Below are 16923 nucleotides of genomic sequence, written 5' to 3'. Positions count from 1 at the left end.
CTTCGAACGTAAACCACTGATTTTGTAAATGCGGGGCGCTGAAGAGGATTGCTGCGATAAATCATTAGGAACTTGCATCCCACAAATGTAATAAAGTTTAATTGTTCGGAACATTTTGCTGATCTGTTCCCCGGCTCTGGGTGCGAAGGTTGAGAGTTCGACTCCCTCTGCAGGGCGCGGGGAGACGCTGACCTGCCGGTAAGACCTGTCTCTCGTCCCCGGTTAAAGATCCAGCGGCACCGGTTGTCTCCTCCCCGCCTCCAGCTAACGCCGAGCGACCCTGACCGGCTCGTTCGCTGCCGGGAAGGCCCAGGCGGAGCGCCCGCTGGAGGTCACGTTAAAGGGCGGCGGCGGGCCGAACCTCCCGCGGCTCCTCACGGAGGAGGCTCCAGGCCCATCGCCCTGCCCGACTCCGGTTATCGAACTAACTGCGGCCCCGGTCTATCCCCGATCCAGGCCAGCCTCGAATCCCCCTCCAACTCCTGCTTCATTCCTCCCCCTCATAACCCCGCACTCACTCGTTTTCCCCTGTCCCCAACTCACTCCACCTCATTTCCCCATTCCCCCATTCCCCGTCCCCATCCCTCTCCACCTCAGTTCCCCATTCCCCCACTCCCTCTGTCCCTACCCCACTCCACATTTCCCATTCCCCCACTCCCCCGTCCCCATCCCTCTCCACCTCATTTCCCCATTCCCCCACTCCCCCTGTCTCCACCCCACTCCACATTTCCCCATTCCCCCACTCCCCCTGTCTCCACTCCTCTCCACCTCATTTCCCCACTCCCCCTGTCCTCGCCCCACTCCACCTCATTTACCCTTTCCCTCACTCCCTCTGTCCCATCCCTCTCCACTTCAGTTCCCCATTCCCCCACTCCCCCGTCCCCATCCCACTCCACCTCATTCCCCCACTCCCCCTGTCCTCGCCCCACTCCACCTCATTTCCCTATTCCCCACTCCCCCGTCCTCGCCCCACTACCTCATTTCCCCATTCCCTCACTCCCTCTGTCCCATCCCACTCCACCTCATTTCCCTATTCCCCACTCCCCCGTCCTCGCCCCACTACCTCATTTCCCCATTCCCTCACTCCCTCTGTCCCATCCCACTCCACCTCATTTCCCCATTCCCCCATTCCCCCGTCCCCATCCCTCTCCACCTCAGTTCCCCATTCCCCCACTCCACCTCATTTCCATATTCCCCACTCCCCCTGACCCCGCCCCACCCCACTCCACCTTATTTCCCCATTCCCCCACTCCCCCTGTCCTCGCCCCATTCCACCTCATTTCCCCATTCCCCCACTCCCCCTGTCCTTGCCCCACTCCACCTCATTTCCCTATTCCCCACTCCCCCGTCCTTGCCCCACTACCTCATTTCCCCATTCCCTCACTCCCTCTGTCCCATCCCACTCCACCTCATTCCCCCACTCCCCCTGTCCTCGCCCCACTCCACCTCATTTCCCTATTCCCCACTCCCCCGTCCTCGCCCCACTACCTCATTTCCCCATTCCCTCACTCCCTCTGTCCCATCCCACTCCACCTCATTTCCCTATTCCCCACTCCCCCGTCCTCGCCCCACTACCTCATTTCCCCATTCCCTCACTCCCTCTGTCCCATCCCACTCCACCTCATTTCCCCATTCCCCCATTCCCCCGTCCCCATCCCTCTCCACCTCAGTTCCCCATTCCCCCACTCCACCTCATTTCCATATTCCCCACTCCCCCTGACCCCACCCCACCCCACTCCACCTTATTTCCCCATTCCCCCACTCCCCCTGTCCTCGCCCCATTCCACCTCATTTCCCCATTCCCCCACTCCCCCTGTCCTTGCCCCACTCCACCTCATTTCCCTATTCCCCACTCCCCCGTCCTTGCCCCACTACCTCATTTCCCCATTCCCTCACTCCCTCTGTCCCATCCCACTCCACCTCATTTCCCCATTCCCCCACTCCCCCTGTCCTCGCCCCATTCCACCTCATTTCCCCATTCCCCCACTCCCCCTGTCCTTGCCCCACTCCACCTCATTTCCCTATTCCCCACTCCCCCGTCCTTGCCCCACTACCTCATTTCCCTATTCCCTCACTCCCTCTGTCCCATCCCACTCCACTTCATTTCCCCATTCCCCCACTCCCCCTGTCCTCGCCCCACTCCACCTCATTTCCCTATTCCCCACTCCCCCTGTCCTCGCCCCACTCCACCTCATTTCCATATTCCCCACTCCCCCTGACCCCACTCAGCCCCACTCCACCTCATTTCCCCATTTCCCCATTCCCCCACTCCCCCTCATTTCTCCATTCCCCCATTCCCCCGTCCCCATCCCTCTCCACCTCAGTTCCCCATTCCCCCACTCCACCTCATTTCCATATTCCCCACTCCCCCTGACCCCGCCCCACCCCACTCCACCTTATTTCCCCATTCCCCCACTCCCCCTGTCCTCGCCCCATTCCACCTCATTTCCCCATTCCCCCACTCCCCCTGTCCTTGCCCCACTCCACCTCATTTCCATATTCCCCACTCCCCCTGACCCCGCCCTGCCCCACCACCTCATTTCCCCATTCCCCCATTCCCCCGTCCCCATCCCTCTCCATCTCAGTTCCCCATTCCCCCATTCCCTGTCCCCATTCCTCTCCACCTCAGTTCCCCATTCCCCCACTCCACCTCATTTCCATATTCCCCACTCCCCCTGACCCCGCCCCACCCCACTCCACCTTATTTCCCCATTCCCCCACTCCACCTGTCCTCGCCCCATTCCACCTCATTTCCCCATTCCCCCACTCCCCCTGTCCTTGCCCCACTCCACATTTCCATATACCCCACTCCCCCTGACCCCGCCCTGCCCCACCACCTCATTCCCCCATTCCCCGTCCCCATCCCTCTCCATCTCAGTTCCCCATTCCCCCATTCCCTGTCCCCATCCCTCTCCACCTCAGTTCCCCATTCCCCCACTCCCTCTGTCCCTACCCCACTCCACATTTCCCATCCCCCACTCCCCCTGTCTCCACCCCACTCCACATTTCCCATTCCCCCTGGCCCCATCCCTCTCCACCTCATTTCCCCACTCCCGCTGTCCTCACCCCACTCCACCTCATTTCCCTTTTCCCCACTCCACCTCATTTCCCCATTCCTGCACTCCCCCTGTCCCCATCAGGAGGGGAATAAACAGACAACGTTTCACCCTTCATCGGGACTGAAAAGAAAGGGGAAGTAACCAGTATCAACATGTGGAAGGGGAAGGAATACAAGCTGGCATGTGATAGGTGAGGGAAAAGATAGGAAGGTGGTGTGGGAGAGAGTATGAAGTGAGAAGATGGGAGAGGACAGGTGGAAGAGGTAAAGAGCTGAAGAAGGAGGTTTCTGATAGGTGAGGGGACCATAGGAGAAAAGGAAAGAGAAGGGACACCAGAGAGGGGAGACTGGGAGATGAGGAGAAGTGGAGGGGTAAGAGGAGACCCAGAAAGGGAAATGGAAAAAGAGAAGGGGGTGAGGGAAGAAACTTCTGGAAGCTAGAGAAATTGATGTTGAAGTCATCAGGTTGGAAGCTGCCCAGACAGAATATGAAGTGTTGATCCTCCAACCATGAGAGTGACCTCATCATGGCAGTGGAGGAAGCCATGGACTGACATGTCAGAGTGGGCATGGGGAATAGAATTAAAATGAGTGGCCACCTGGAAATCCTGTCTGTTGTGGCAGATGCTACACCGGGAGCAACCAGGTGCAGTTGGTGAGCCTGACAGACTTGCAGGTGAAGTGTGGCCTTACCTGGAAGAACTGTTTGGGGCCCTGAAAGGTGGTGAGGGAGGAGGTGAAGAGGCAAGTGTTGTACTTGCCCTGTTCAGCCCCATGAATCACATTGTATTTAATCAGAACATGGTTGATCTACAGGAAACTCAAAAAGGCTTCAGATGCTGGAATCTGGAGCAACACTCCAGATTCTGCAGGGATGCAAATGGTCAAGCGGCATCTGTGGAAGAAAATCAGTGCTTGGCAGTTAATGTTTTGGATCAAGACCTTTCATTTGGACCCCAATGATTGATCTGCTTCTCAAGTCCATTGACCTGCCTGAGCTCTAAGTCTCTTTGGTACCATTCAAACCCCAACTGTGTGTAATACTTTCCTGCTGCTTCAAGTCCATGAGTGAGATGAAATTTTCCATGATAACAAGCAGAGCAGCCTATCTATTGTTAGGCTCTGTCAAGTGATCAGCTTATATAGGGTTATGACATAAAGTACAGTGCTGGGGCTGCAATGAGTATGGTTTGAACATTTGTGAGTGAGTTTTAATGGCACTGTTTCAGTTCTTGTTCCTGATCTCAAAATTATTCCACTTCCTAACCAGTTGGAGAATGTTCTCTCAGATGCTTTCAGCCAACATGCGGCTCTTGATCATGTTACTCAGTCATCTAAGTGAAAGCTACTGTTAAATATTCTAAAAAAAATAGTGGAAGAAGTAAATAGATTATCATGGAAGAAGGCGAAAGTACTGTATGCATGCAGTGGTATGCAAAAGTTTGGGCATCCCTGGTCAAAACTTCTGTTACTGTGAATAGCTAAGCGAGTAAAAGGTGACCTGATTTCCAAAAGGCATGAAGTTAAAGATGACACATTTCTTTAATATTTTAAGCAAGATTACTTTTTTTTATTTCCGTCTTTTACAGTTTCAAAATAACAAAAGGGAAAAGGGCCCGAAGCAAAAGTTTGGGCACCAGGCGTGGTCCGAATGTAGTAACACCCCTTTTGGCGAGTATCACGCTTGTAAACACTTTCTGTAGCTAGCTAAGAGTCTTTCAATTCATGTTTGGGGGATTTTCACCCATTCTTCCTTGCAAAAGGTTTCTTTCTAGTTCTGTGAGATTCTTGGGCCGTCTTGCATGCACTGCTCTTTTGAGGTCTATCCATAGATTTTCGATGATGTTTAGGTCGGGGGACTGCGAGGGCCATGGCAAAACCTTCAGCTTGCGCCTCTTGAGGTAGTCCATTGTGGATTTTGAGGTGTGTGTAGGATCATTATCCTGTTGTACAAGCCATCCTCTTTTCACCTTCAGCTTTTTTACAAATGGTGTGATTGCTTCCAGAATTTGCTTTTATTTAATTGAATTCATTCTTCCCTCTACCAGTGAAATGTTCCCTGTGCCACTGGCTGCAACACAAGCCCAAAGCATGATTGATCCACCCCGGTTAACAGTTGGAGAGGTGTACTTTTCATGAAATTCTGCACCATTTTATCTCCAAACATACCTTTGCCCAATGCGGCCAAAATTCCGAGTCAGAAGTTTGCAAAGGATCATCTAAACAAGCCTGATACATGTTGGAAACAAGTCCTGTGGATTAATGAAGTTAAAATAGAATTTTTTTGGCGGCAACTGTTATGCATGGGGGATTATATGGAACTTAAGCAAAAGGCAAGGTTAATGCTCAGGTTGGTTGGATGTTTGCCATAGGGTTTGGAGTTTTGAGTGCCTCAGAGACCCAGAGAGCTATGTTGACTTGAGTCAGGGCCTTGTGCTTTGTCTCTTGGTAGGGTTGCCTAAGTTAAACAGGTTAATGGATAGAGGATAGATTAACTGTGGACTACTGGTCATGCAGGTTCGGGGTATAGCTCAGGGTTGTTAAACCTGACTGCTCAAAAAATTGTTATGGAAACAGCAGTGAAGGATCTTTCTATACATAGAGAAGTAGAGGATCTTCATTGTTGCCCTAAACACCAGTGGCATAACGGGCAGTAAGTAAATTGGTTGGGATCAGCTGAAGTGTGAGACTAACAGATCTATCAGTGTCAGCACGTCATCTGACATGGTGGTTCTAGAGAGATGTGACTAGTCAGATGGTAATTGGGGCAGCCAGGTGTGAGGTACTGTGGAATAATGAGGACATTCCTTTCTGACTCCATTGGGTAATGGTAACCACTCTGGGAAATAACACTAGCTCTATCTATTGTTACTGCTAGTCACCTATCTCTTGTCCAGTGCAGTTTCCATACAGTCTGAAATAGGACCACCTTTTTCTCAAAGGTACTTGGCCAGTTTGCGTCCAAAGTAAACAGACAACCTGTGCCAGAAACCCATATGCCCCAGGTACAAGGACAATGTGGCATTTCAGTAATGCTGCTCCCCGAATTTACCATTGGATTCTGGCCTCCTGGGCTGCTTTGATCATCACTGGACTGAGAGCAAATATCATTTAGCAGACTGTGTATTCTTGATTTGATTAGCAATTATTCTGGTTACTAACTGATTGGAATGAGGAAACAAACCTGTAAAAATTATGAAGGAGATTGGAGATTGGTCACTGCAGCAAATAACTGTAGAAATGGGTAGCTCGGATGGTTGATGATTGGGTTGAGTTGTTCTCCGATCTTAAGTATATAAAGGCCAAGCGTTCGGAGGACACACCACAAACAAACAGCGCACTGATAATGTCTCCTCCTACGGTAATGTATGTGTCTCTCTTGTTGACAAAGTGAAAACTCTCTGTTTTCCTCACATTGACTTCCAACCCAGTTACCTTGCAAAAGGTCTCTGGGGTGTTCAGGTTTTCCATCATCCCATTATAAGAGCCACTGAGGAGGGCTGTGTCACTGATGATCACTAGTGTTGTGCACCTGATTATTCCTTCCACTATAATGATTTCTACTCCACCTGCTCTCTGTTCCAATGTGCTTATTCGTGGGTCCATTGTGATTTTAAATAGAAAGGGTGACATGGGGTCTCCTTGTTTAACCACCTTCTTGATGTTGATCTTAATGGTTTTATCCTTGCCCAGTTCCATTACTGTTGTTGTGTTGGTGTATAGATGCTCAACCAGTTTCATAAAGCGTTTGGGTGCTCCCACTCTCTGCACCGATTTTTGGGTCAGTTTATGGCCTACTGAATCGAAGGCCTTTGCCAAATCCACAAATGCGACTGCAAGGTCTTCCTTGTACACTAAAATACAACTGCAGGTGCTGTGGATCAAAGAATACGTACACGACGCTGGAAGAACTCAGCGGGTCAGGCAGCATCGGTGAGAAAAGAGTAGCCAACGTTTCGGGCCGAGACCCTTCATCAGGAACGAAATGTTGGCTACTCTTTTTTCACGGATGCTGCCTGACCTGCTAAGTTCTTCCTTGCTCTTTCTGGATCCTTTGATGATGTTTCTGAGGATTGTAATGGTCTCATTGCACCCAGGAAACACTTCTGCCTTTTGCGGTGATGAAGCGTTTGCAAGTGGATTGCCAAGAGAACAACTCAACCCAACCAGAATTAATTTCCATTCATTTTACTGGGAGTGGAGAGACTGGATAGGCTGAGGCTTTGTTCCCAAGAGTGATCTTATTGAAGTTCCTAAAATCATGAGGGGCATAGATAAGGTGAATGTTCACCATCTTTGTTCTCTCCACCCCCCGCCCCCCCAAATAGGGCTGTCTAAAACTAGAGGGTAAAGGTTTAAGATGAGAGGGGGAAGATTTTCATATAGAGGGTGGTGGGCATATGGAATGAGCTGATAGATGTGGGGACAGTTTCAAAGTTTAAAAGACATGTTAGACAGGTTCATGGGGAGGAATGGTTGAGAGGAATTTGGGCCAAATGCAGATATATCGTACTAATTTGGGTACACAACTTGGTTACAATGGACAATGTGAGTATTGCTCACTTCCCAGAATTAATTGCTCGCCTGTTTGCTTTTGCATCCCTTCTGGTCCTGGTCCCAAAGTGTTGTTGGGGTGGGAATTCTGAGACTTAGACCCAGTGATTAAGTATTTCCAAGTCAGGGGGGTGTTCAGCTTGGAGGTGTTGTCCCTTTTCACCCTTGCCCTTAGTATAGAAGTTGTTTCAGGTCGCAATAGCTTGTGGAAATAGCTGTAGTGCATTTTGTAGGTAGATATTCTGCAGCCACTGTGCACCAGTGGTGGAGTGTATGAATGGTTTGGATAGTGAAATAGATGACATTCAAGTGGGCCTTGTCATGGATGATTCAAAGTTATCCAGTTAAGTGGAGAGAATTGTGTTTCCAACTGACCTGTGCAGGTGAGATGCTGGGAAATTTAGTAGAAATGCACTAAGTTATGATTTGCAAGGAACATAAAAGTGAATTGTGGAAACATCTGCAAGTATCAAAATAAAAAGGAAGATTATTGATGACAGTGGTGCCTGCTTATAGTCAGCAAAGAGAGAATTGACTAAAGGAAACACAGAGGTAACAGAAATATTGATGAAACACTATATTTCTATCTTCATAGAACACTGAAAGCTTCCCAGCAATAAGAGAGAGAGCTACGAGTCTAACAAGAAGAGGGAATTAAAGAAATTTAGTATTAGTTAAATAATTTTGCTGGAAAAATTAATAGAACCGATTAAATATTAAATTCCCAACACTGATAATCTACATTCCAGTGTTCTAAAAGAGGTAGCCACAAAAATAGAGGATATATTGGTGTCATTTTCCAAAATTCTGTTGATCATGGAGTGGTTCTTATATATCAGAAGGTAGTAATAGTAATTCCAGCTTGTGAAAGAGGAGGTAGAGATGAGGTAACTACCTGCTGATTAGTCCAGCAGTGGTGATTGGGAAAATGTTAGTCTATTCGTAGACAGCCCATTAGATTGGGGGATGCTTTGTTTCCACTTTGGTTTTGTATTTACTGAGGTAATTAAAGCGGGCAATTTATCCTCAAGGCAGTTATAAATATCATCTGTTTCTTAAGCCTTCTACCTGTAGTGGTATCTAGAAGCAGGGGATCACAGTCTTTGGATATGGGTAAGACATGGAAAACTGAGATGAGAGGCAATTTCTTCACAAGGTTAGTGAGTCTGTGCAATTTCTTCACAAGGTTAGTGAGCCTGTGCAATGTCTTCACAAGGTTAGTGAGTCTGTGCAATTTCTTCACAAGGTTAGTGAGCCTGTGCAATTTCTGATTATAGAGGTGGCCGAATCACTGAATGTCAGAATCAAAATCAGGTTTATTATCACCGGCATGCATCATGAAATTTGTTAACTTAGCAGCAGCAGTTCATGCTATACATAATATAGAAGAAGAAAAAATAATAAATACAATTACTGTATACATATATTGAATAGATTTAGAATCATGCAAAAAGCAGAAATAATTTATATTAAAAAAGTGAGGTTGTGTTCAAGGGTTCAATGTCCATTTAGGAATCAGATGGCAGAGGGGAATACACAAGGAGATTACTTGATACGAAAGGCATTATGTGGAGGGGGGTAGGGGTGAGGGTGTGTAAGTAGGAGTATGTATTGAGAGAGAGGAAGATGAACTATGAAATGCCTATTTTTTCTTAGTTCCTGCTGTTTCTCATTGCTCTGGTGACTTGCCCTGTGAAGTCACTAAGTGTGGACATTTGTACACAGAAGTACATCTGCCTGATTCTGTGCATATTTTATATGTGTGTATCTATTAATTTATGTGTGAGAATGTGTATTAATGTATATCTATGGGTGTGTATGTGTATTTGTGTGGCTCATCACGTTTCTATTAGTCATTAGTATCTGATTCAAGTGGATCATGCCTTGTGGTTACTACTGTTATGTGACAAATGGATTTCTGAGCTCAGCATCATGAGATGTGTGTGACTTTGAATTTTCACTTTTCAGCAGCAAGGGGATGCAAGACTTGGAGTGGGAAAGGAAACAAAACAACTTATATTTTTGTATCTATTTCAGCTTTGCTGAGAGATAATGCGAGAAGGGATTCCTGCTGGATCCCACAGTGGGGAATCGTTATTGGAATCTTGGCAGCAGTCCCAGCAATCGCAACGATGAACCAGCAAAGCATCTGTCGCCGCTGGCACCCATGGGTGCTAGTGCTCACTTTCATTCTCCTCCTTGGCTTAACCAACTTTTGGAACAGGGGGCAGACAATCAGGCAGCAGACCAGCAGGGAATCAGGGTACCCAGACTCAGTGGCACGTATCTCACCATCACAGAACAAGCAAGGCAGCGAGGATACCTGTCTCTCTATTCCAGAGCCTGATAGATTTGACTGCTACCCAGAGAGGGACCAAGTTGTCTCTCGGAAATTGTGTGAGGAGCGTGGCTGTTGTTTTGCCAAGGTCAATGTGGATCAAGGTCAAGGAGAGCCTTGGTGCTTCTACCCACGGAATTTTCCAAGTTATATCCTAGGAAACCTGACACCTACAGAGCTGGGAGAGGTGGCAGAGCTCACACGCAGGAATAAAACTTACTATCCCAGGGATATTTGGAAGCTCCAACTGAACGTAATGTTCGAAGCCGACCACAGACTTCACATCAAGGTGAGAGTTTTCCAAGAGGTTCCATTAAACTGTTCCCTTGCTTCTGTCAGGTGTAGAATTTAACTCCTAATCCTAGCATCCTAGATTAGCCATTCATCACCCTTGTGACCCAGTGGCTCATGGAGATAACTTGGACAGCAGTTAGGAGTTAATTCAGGCTCAGGGGAACTGGAATCACATACAGTCCTAGGCTGAAACAACACACACAAAATGCTGGTAGAACACAGCAGGCCAGGCAGCATCTATAAGGAGAAGCACTGTTGACGTTTCGGGCTGAGACCCTTTGTCAGGACTAACTGAAAGGAGAGATACTAAGAGATTTGAAAGTAGCAGGGGGAGGGGGAAATGCAAAATGATAGGAGAAGACCGGAGGGGGTGGGATGAAGCTAAGAGCTGGAAATGTGATTGGCGAAAGTGATACAGAGCTGGAGAAGGGAAAGGATCATGGGACAGGAGGCCTCAGGGGAAAGAAAGGGGGAGGGGGGAGCACCAGAGGGAGATGGAGAACAGGCAGGGTGATGGGCAGAGAGAGAGAGAAAATAAAACAAACAACTAAATATGTCAGGGATGGGGTAAGAAGGGAAAGAGGGGCATTAACGGAAGTTAGAGAAGTCAATGTTCATGCCATCAGGTTGGAGGCTACCCAGCCGGTATATAAAGTGTTGTTCCTCCAACCTGAGTGTGGATTCATCTTGACAGTAGAGGAGGCCATGGATAGACATATCCGGTGCTCTTGGTGTGGCCTTTTATATATTTGGTGAGACCTGATGCAGACTGGTAGACTGTTTTGCTGAACACCTACGCTCGGTCCGCCAGAGAAATCAGGATCTCCCAGTGGCCACACATTTTAATTCCACTTCCTATTCCCATTCTGATATGTCTATCCATGGCCTCCTCTGTAAGGGTGTTTGAGGTATTTGAGGTTTCTAAAAAGCCAAAGTGGATGTAACTATCTTACGGCTGAGCAGTGGGCACATCCATCGGAGGAGAATGTTCATCTTGTTGGGGTACAATACTGGACTCGGAGAGAGTCCCAGTCCAGATGGATTTCTATAACTATCTATTGCTTCATGGCCGCCTTCATTGACTGGAGCTCTTTAATCTGCATTCTGCTGTAGTAAAGTTGAAAATGTAGATCCTATGAGTTGGTAATTGAACGATAAGAGAAATATGTTTAGTTCGTATCACACCTAATGGCATCTCAAAGTACTTTACAGCCGATTAGATACTTCAGATTTCAGACAATATCTGTGCCAAACTGGATACCATATTAAACTAATCCCATTTGCTTGTACATGACCTATTCATGTGTCTGTTAAACATGGCAATTGTTTTTGGTTCCAATCCCTGCCCTGGCAGTGCATTTTGGCACCTGCCATTTTTCCTGCTCAAAAACAAACTTGCCTTGTAATTCTCCTTTAAACTTTCCCCCATCTCACTTTAAAGCTCTAATATTTGTCATTTCCACCATGGAAAAAGGCTGCCAATGCACCTTCTCATAATTTTATATACTTCAATCACGTCTTCCCTCAGCGATCAGTACTAGAGAAAACAATCTGATTGTCCAGCCAGTCCTTTATAGCTCATCCTTCAGTCCAGGCAGCATCCTGGTGAAGCTCTTTCCAATGGCTCCTTGTTTTTCTTGTAATGGGGTGACTACAACCGCACACAACACTCCGAGCGCGGCCTAACCCAGGTTTTATATTGCTGGAACATGGTTTCCTTACTCTTATGGATGTATCTATTGACAGTCTTGCTCACTATCCACAATTCCACAATTTTTTATGTTATCTGCAAACTTAGTAATCAGCTCACCTACACTTTTGTCCTGAGGAAAATCCCAGTTGCAAATCTCGGTTCAGAATAACACCCTTCTACTGTTGCCCTCTATATTCTGTGGCCAAGCCAGTTTTAAGTAACTACCAAATTATCATATACCTTAATCTTAAATTATTTTACCATGAGAGACCTTGTCAAATGCTTTGCTAAAGTCCATGTGCACATTCTCCACTGCTCTTCAGTATCGCATCCCACTTGCCTGATCCAGATGTAAATTTCTTGACTGGTCCTACTATTTCACTACTGTCCTCATACAATACCTTGTTATTAGTCCATGATGCTGCTTGGCCAGGACATAGCGTGGCTCCTTTCAGCTTTTCTGAATCCCTGTTTTTTTTTTATTGGTTCCTGTATCAGCTTCTTAAACCCTATGTATGCTTCTTTTTCCTCCTTAATTAATTCTGCAACATTTGTCATCATCTAAGGCCCCTGAACCTTACCAACCTTGTCTTCTTTCTTCACAGGAACTGTTGGATCCTGATTTCTGTCCAGCTGGACTTCAGACAACTCTCACATGTTGGATGTGAACTTACCCAATAACAGTTGCTCCCAAGCTACTCTTGCTGTCCCTGTCTAATACTGTTGTAATTAGCCTTCTCCCAATGTAGCACCTACCCTGAGGTCCAGTCTTATCTTTATCCATAAGTACCTGAAAGTTTATACAGTTGTGATTCCTGTTCTCAAAATGTGCTCCCACTAACTACCTGTCCAGGCTCATTTCCCAAAACTACTGTGGGCGCCATGGCAGTGTAACGGTTAGTGCAGCACTATTACAGCTCAGAGTGTCTGAGTTCAGAGTTCAATTCTAATGCCATCTGTAAGGAGCTTGTTTGTTCTTTCTGTGCCGGTGTGTGTTTCCTCCAGGTGCTCCAGTTTCCTCCCACAATCCAAAGATGTACCGGTTAGTAGGTTAATAGATCATTGTAGGTTAGCAGGTCAGTGTATGTTGTCCTGTGATTAGGCTAGGGTTAAATAAGTGGGCTGCTAGGCGGTGTGGCTTGTTGGGGGCGGAAGGGCCTGTTCCATGCAGTATCTCTAAATAAACTAAATAGATCTAATATGGCCTCATCTCTGGTTGGACTATTTACAAACTGTTTAAAGAAACCCTTCCGGATATACCAAACAAATTCCGCCCTATCTAAGCTTTTGGCACAAAAGAAGTCCCAGTCAATATTGGGAAATTAAAGTCATCAACTACAACAATCCTTTTGCTTTTACCCTCATCATCCATCTTTGTCTCCTTCTCAAATAACTCTGTCACTGTTGGAATGTGGCAGCTAAACTCTGTGCAATGAGCAAAGAGGTACTGACCTTGTTCGTTGATTTGAGCTTCTTGTTTTTGGGAACTCTGTTGAAAGGAAATTTGTCTTCTTCAATGCTTCCTCAATGGAGCATAGGTCATTTATGACCTTCTGTTTCCATTGTCCAAAGTTGATGGTATGGTTGGAGTTCATCAGTGTTTCTGCAATCCATTGTATCCACTGTACAGGGGATTGGCCTGTACAGCTTCACCAGAGCCCTGTCGGCCTGCCTTGCCTGCTTCCACCTCTCACAACGGGGACATGGGGTTGGACGTTGAGAGGCAGAGGAAATTTGTGCTGGGTGATAACGTCTTCATGAGTTGTGTGAATATTCCTCACCAGAATCTCACAGAGAGCACCAGCCAATTGTACACATCCCAGGGAGGAACACAGCCTTTTGCTGAATATTGACCCTCTTTTCTCCCTTTGACTGATTCAGATAAATGACTCCTCAAATCCACGGTATGAGGTCCCGATCGAGGTTCCCAGGGCAACAAAGAAAGCCATGCATCCACTGTACACTGTAGAATACTCCGAGGATCCATTTGGGATTGTTGTGAGAAGGATATCTACGAAGACGGTGCTGTAAGTTTTTCCAAATGTTCATGTCCTTATAAATCTTCACGATGTGGGGCAAGAGGATAAAGATGGGAAAGATTTAGAAGACGTCTTTCTCTGTTAAAGACATAGTTGGGACTAGGAAGAAGGATCCTCTGAGGATTATAAGGAGCTCAGGGCAACATAAAAGCAAAAACACAAGGATGATAATCGCTGGTTTATTACTTGATCCATGTGCAAATTAGAAAAGGATGAACAGAGTTATCAAGGTAAATATGTGGCTTAAAATACAGTGAGATAGAAGTGGAACTCCCATTCCTGGAACAGTGACACCAGTAAAGGAGAGAAGCTCTGTTGAGATGTGCTTCGGCTGAATCATGCTGATACCACTGTCCTGGCAAATTGTATAACTAGGGTGGTACATAGTTGTGGAAAGGCTATGTTATCAATCAAAACAAAATAAGAGAGTGGTGGCAATAGATAGTGAGGGGAGCAAGCAAAATGTGACAGGAAGGAGCAGAAAATGTAAATGGAAGTGGCAAATCCAGAGTTATTGAAAACTAAAAACATTAAGGCCTAATGGCCTTTATTTGAATGCACATGACATTTGCAGTAAGATAGATGAGTTAACAGCAGTATGATCTGATAGATATTACAGACATGTGGTTTCAGGATAACCAGGACTGGGTGCTCAATGTTTCAGTATATATGCTGTTACAAAACAACAAGCTAAAAGGGAATGGAGTTGGGGTAATGTTAGTCAAGGGAAGTTTCAGAGAGGTCTTGATAAAGAGGCAGTGGATATCAACGTAGAATTGACTTGAACTAAATCATGATTGGAGGGGAGAGAAGACATGGATGTGAGTAGTCTATAGGCCCCCAAAATGTGGCATCTTAATAGGGTGGTGCGTAAATGGGGAAATAGCCAGGGTATGCTTAAAGGGAGCTACAATTGTCACGGGACAATTAATCTGCATATAGATTGACAGAACCTAAATAGCAAAGGTTTTATAGAAGTAAAATTTGTGGAGTGTGTCAGGAATGTCTTCTTGGAATAGTATTTTAATGGAACTTGCCCAGAAACAGACTATTTTAGAATTGTTCATGAGTTATGTGGAAGTATTAGTAAGAGATCCGTAGTTAAAGATGCTCTATGGGATAGCGATAGAATTCAAGAGTCATGATACTTCATTGTAATTTTTCAGTAAAGTGTGAAGAAAACTGAATGCATTCAAACCTAGTCAATGTGGCTTTATAATGCTTTACAAACAGTTTGGAACAAGTTTGCCTGAATTTCTTACACAAGGGAACCTAAAGTTATAATATACTTAGTCTTCCAAAAGGCATTTGACAAGCTGCCACACTAGATGCAGATATGTAAATGAGGAGCCGAAGAAGTGTGTTAGCATGGATTGAAAACTAAATGTCACATACATTGGAAAAATGGGTTCGTTTCAGGCTTGAGGAATAGAACTAATGGAGGAACTTTGGATCTCAGTTTCTTAACTTTTTATATCAGTGACCTGGAGGAAGGAAAAAATATAATGTTTTCAAATTTGCCCCTAAGTATGAAAATAGGTGGGAGGGCAAATTATGACAAGCACATAATGATTCTGAAATATAAATTTAAATAATGAATTATAGGCCAGTTCTAGGTGATCAAGGTATTTCTGTGTGACCCTACTAACCAGTACATCTTTAGACTGTGAGAGGCAACCCATGCATTACACGGGGAGAACGTGCAAACTCCTTGCAAATGACACTGGAATTGAACTCCAAACTGTAGTTGTTACTGGTGGAGATGGGTTTTGAGCTTGGCTAATTTCTGTTTGTTTATAATCAGATTGAACACGACAGTCGCCCCCCTCTTCTTTGCTGATCAGTTCCTGCAGTTGTCGACTTCATTGCCCTCAGAGTACCTGTACGGTCTTGGAGAACACCGGGCTGGTTTCCTGCATAGTGTCCAGTGGAACACACTCACGTTCTGGGCTCGTGATATCCCTCCTCAGGTGGGTATGACAAGTCTCATTCCAGTGACAACCTTATGCTGAACCTGTCCGAGTGGCCTACGGTGATCTGCTTCCCTGTGATTTCATTCTTGATTTCCTCTGCCCCAATGAATAGGTCTGGGCTGGACCTGCACAACCCTTGAGGCCTGTTCTCATTTTGCTGGCTACAAGCAGTTTGCCTGTTTTGTGGTGACTGTGGGGAGCAGAGCCCAGATTTAGTGAATATGACTTACTCTTCCTTGTAGAAAGGAGGGGAGGGAGATGTGCAGCAAGGTGTTTTACACCCAGGTTGCCTGGAACATCCCTGCCCCCTCACCTTTCCCCGTTTAATATTGTGTGTATTGTGGGTTTTCCCTATTTTCAGTTCTACAGAGGTCATACATGTGGGAAACTGGGCATTGTACCTGTCAGTATTCAGTGGCTCTGTTCCCAACAGCAGTTCTGGCAGTGGGGAGGGGATTTCTGTTATTGCAGCCACTTCCAACAGGAGGCCTCTGGTAAGCCCGAATCCACGTGTATAGGGGAGATTGGGAAGAGGCTTTAGAGCAGGTCTCCAGCTTTCCTGAACATGGATCTTACTCCCCCTCTCTCCCTCCCCTCCCTCCCTTCCCCTCCCTCTCCACACTCCCTCCCCCCTCCTTCCCACCCTCTCTCCCCCTCCCCACCCCCTCCCTCTGCACTCTCCCCCTCTCACCGCTCCCTGTCTGCCTCCCCTCAGCCTCCTCATCTCACCCGTCCCCACCCTCTCTCCCTGTCCCCCTCACCCCTCCCCCTCCCCTTCCCCTCTCCCCATCTCCCTCTCTCTCCCCTGGTATCTCACAGTCTGATTTTCTGGGTATCTCAACAGATCGATTTTTACCTTTATGTCCTCTTTCTCTGAAAATGGCTTCAGTAACAATCATCAAAGGTAATTGCTGTGGCAGCCCTGGCCTCACCATTTGGAGATGGCAGATGGTGGCTGGTGTGGATGTGGTAGG

General features: G+C 46.7%; 1 protein-coding gene across 1 annotated transcript in view; it reads left to right on the top strand.

The window, feature by feature from the left end:
• Positions 1 to 50: 50 nt before the first annotated feature.
• Positions 51 to 16923, top strand: part of gaa2 (alpha glucosidase 2) — a 69197-nt gene continuing 52324 nt past the window's right edge. Inside the window, exons 1-4 of the mRNA XM_059979786.1 lie at positions 51 to 198; positions 9650 to 10239; positions 13819 to 13964; positions 15781 to 15946. Of these exons, the coding sequence (XP_059835769.1) occupies positions 9745 to 10239; positions 13819 to 13964; positions 15781 to 15946 (807 nt within the window). The 5' untranslated portion in view covers positions 51 to 198; positions 9650 to 9744. The remainder of the gene's footprint in view (positions 199 to 9649; positions 10240 to 13818; positions 13965 to 15780; positions 15947 to 16923) is intronic.

Source organism: Hypanus sabinus, chromosome 9, assembly GCF_030144855.1.
Source record: "Hypanus sabinus isolate sHypSab1 chromosome 9, sHypSab1.hap1, whole genome shotgun sequence".
Lineage (NCBI taxonomy): Eukaryota > Metazoa > Chordata > Chondrichthyes > Myliobatiformes > Dasyatidae > Hypanus > Hypanus sabinus.
Note: the sequence above shows the minus strand (reverse complement) of the source record. Positions and strands in the feature narration are given on the sequence as shown.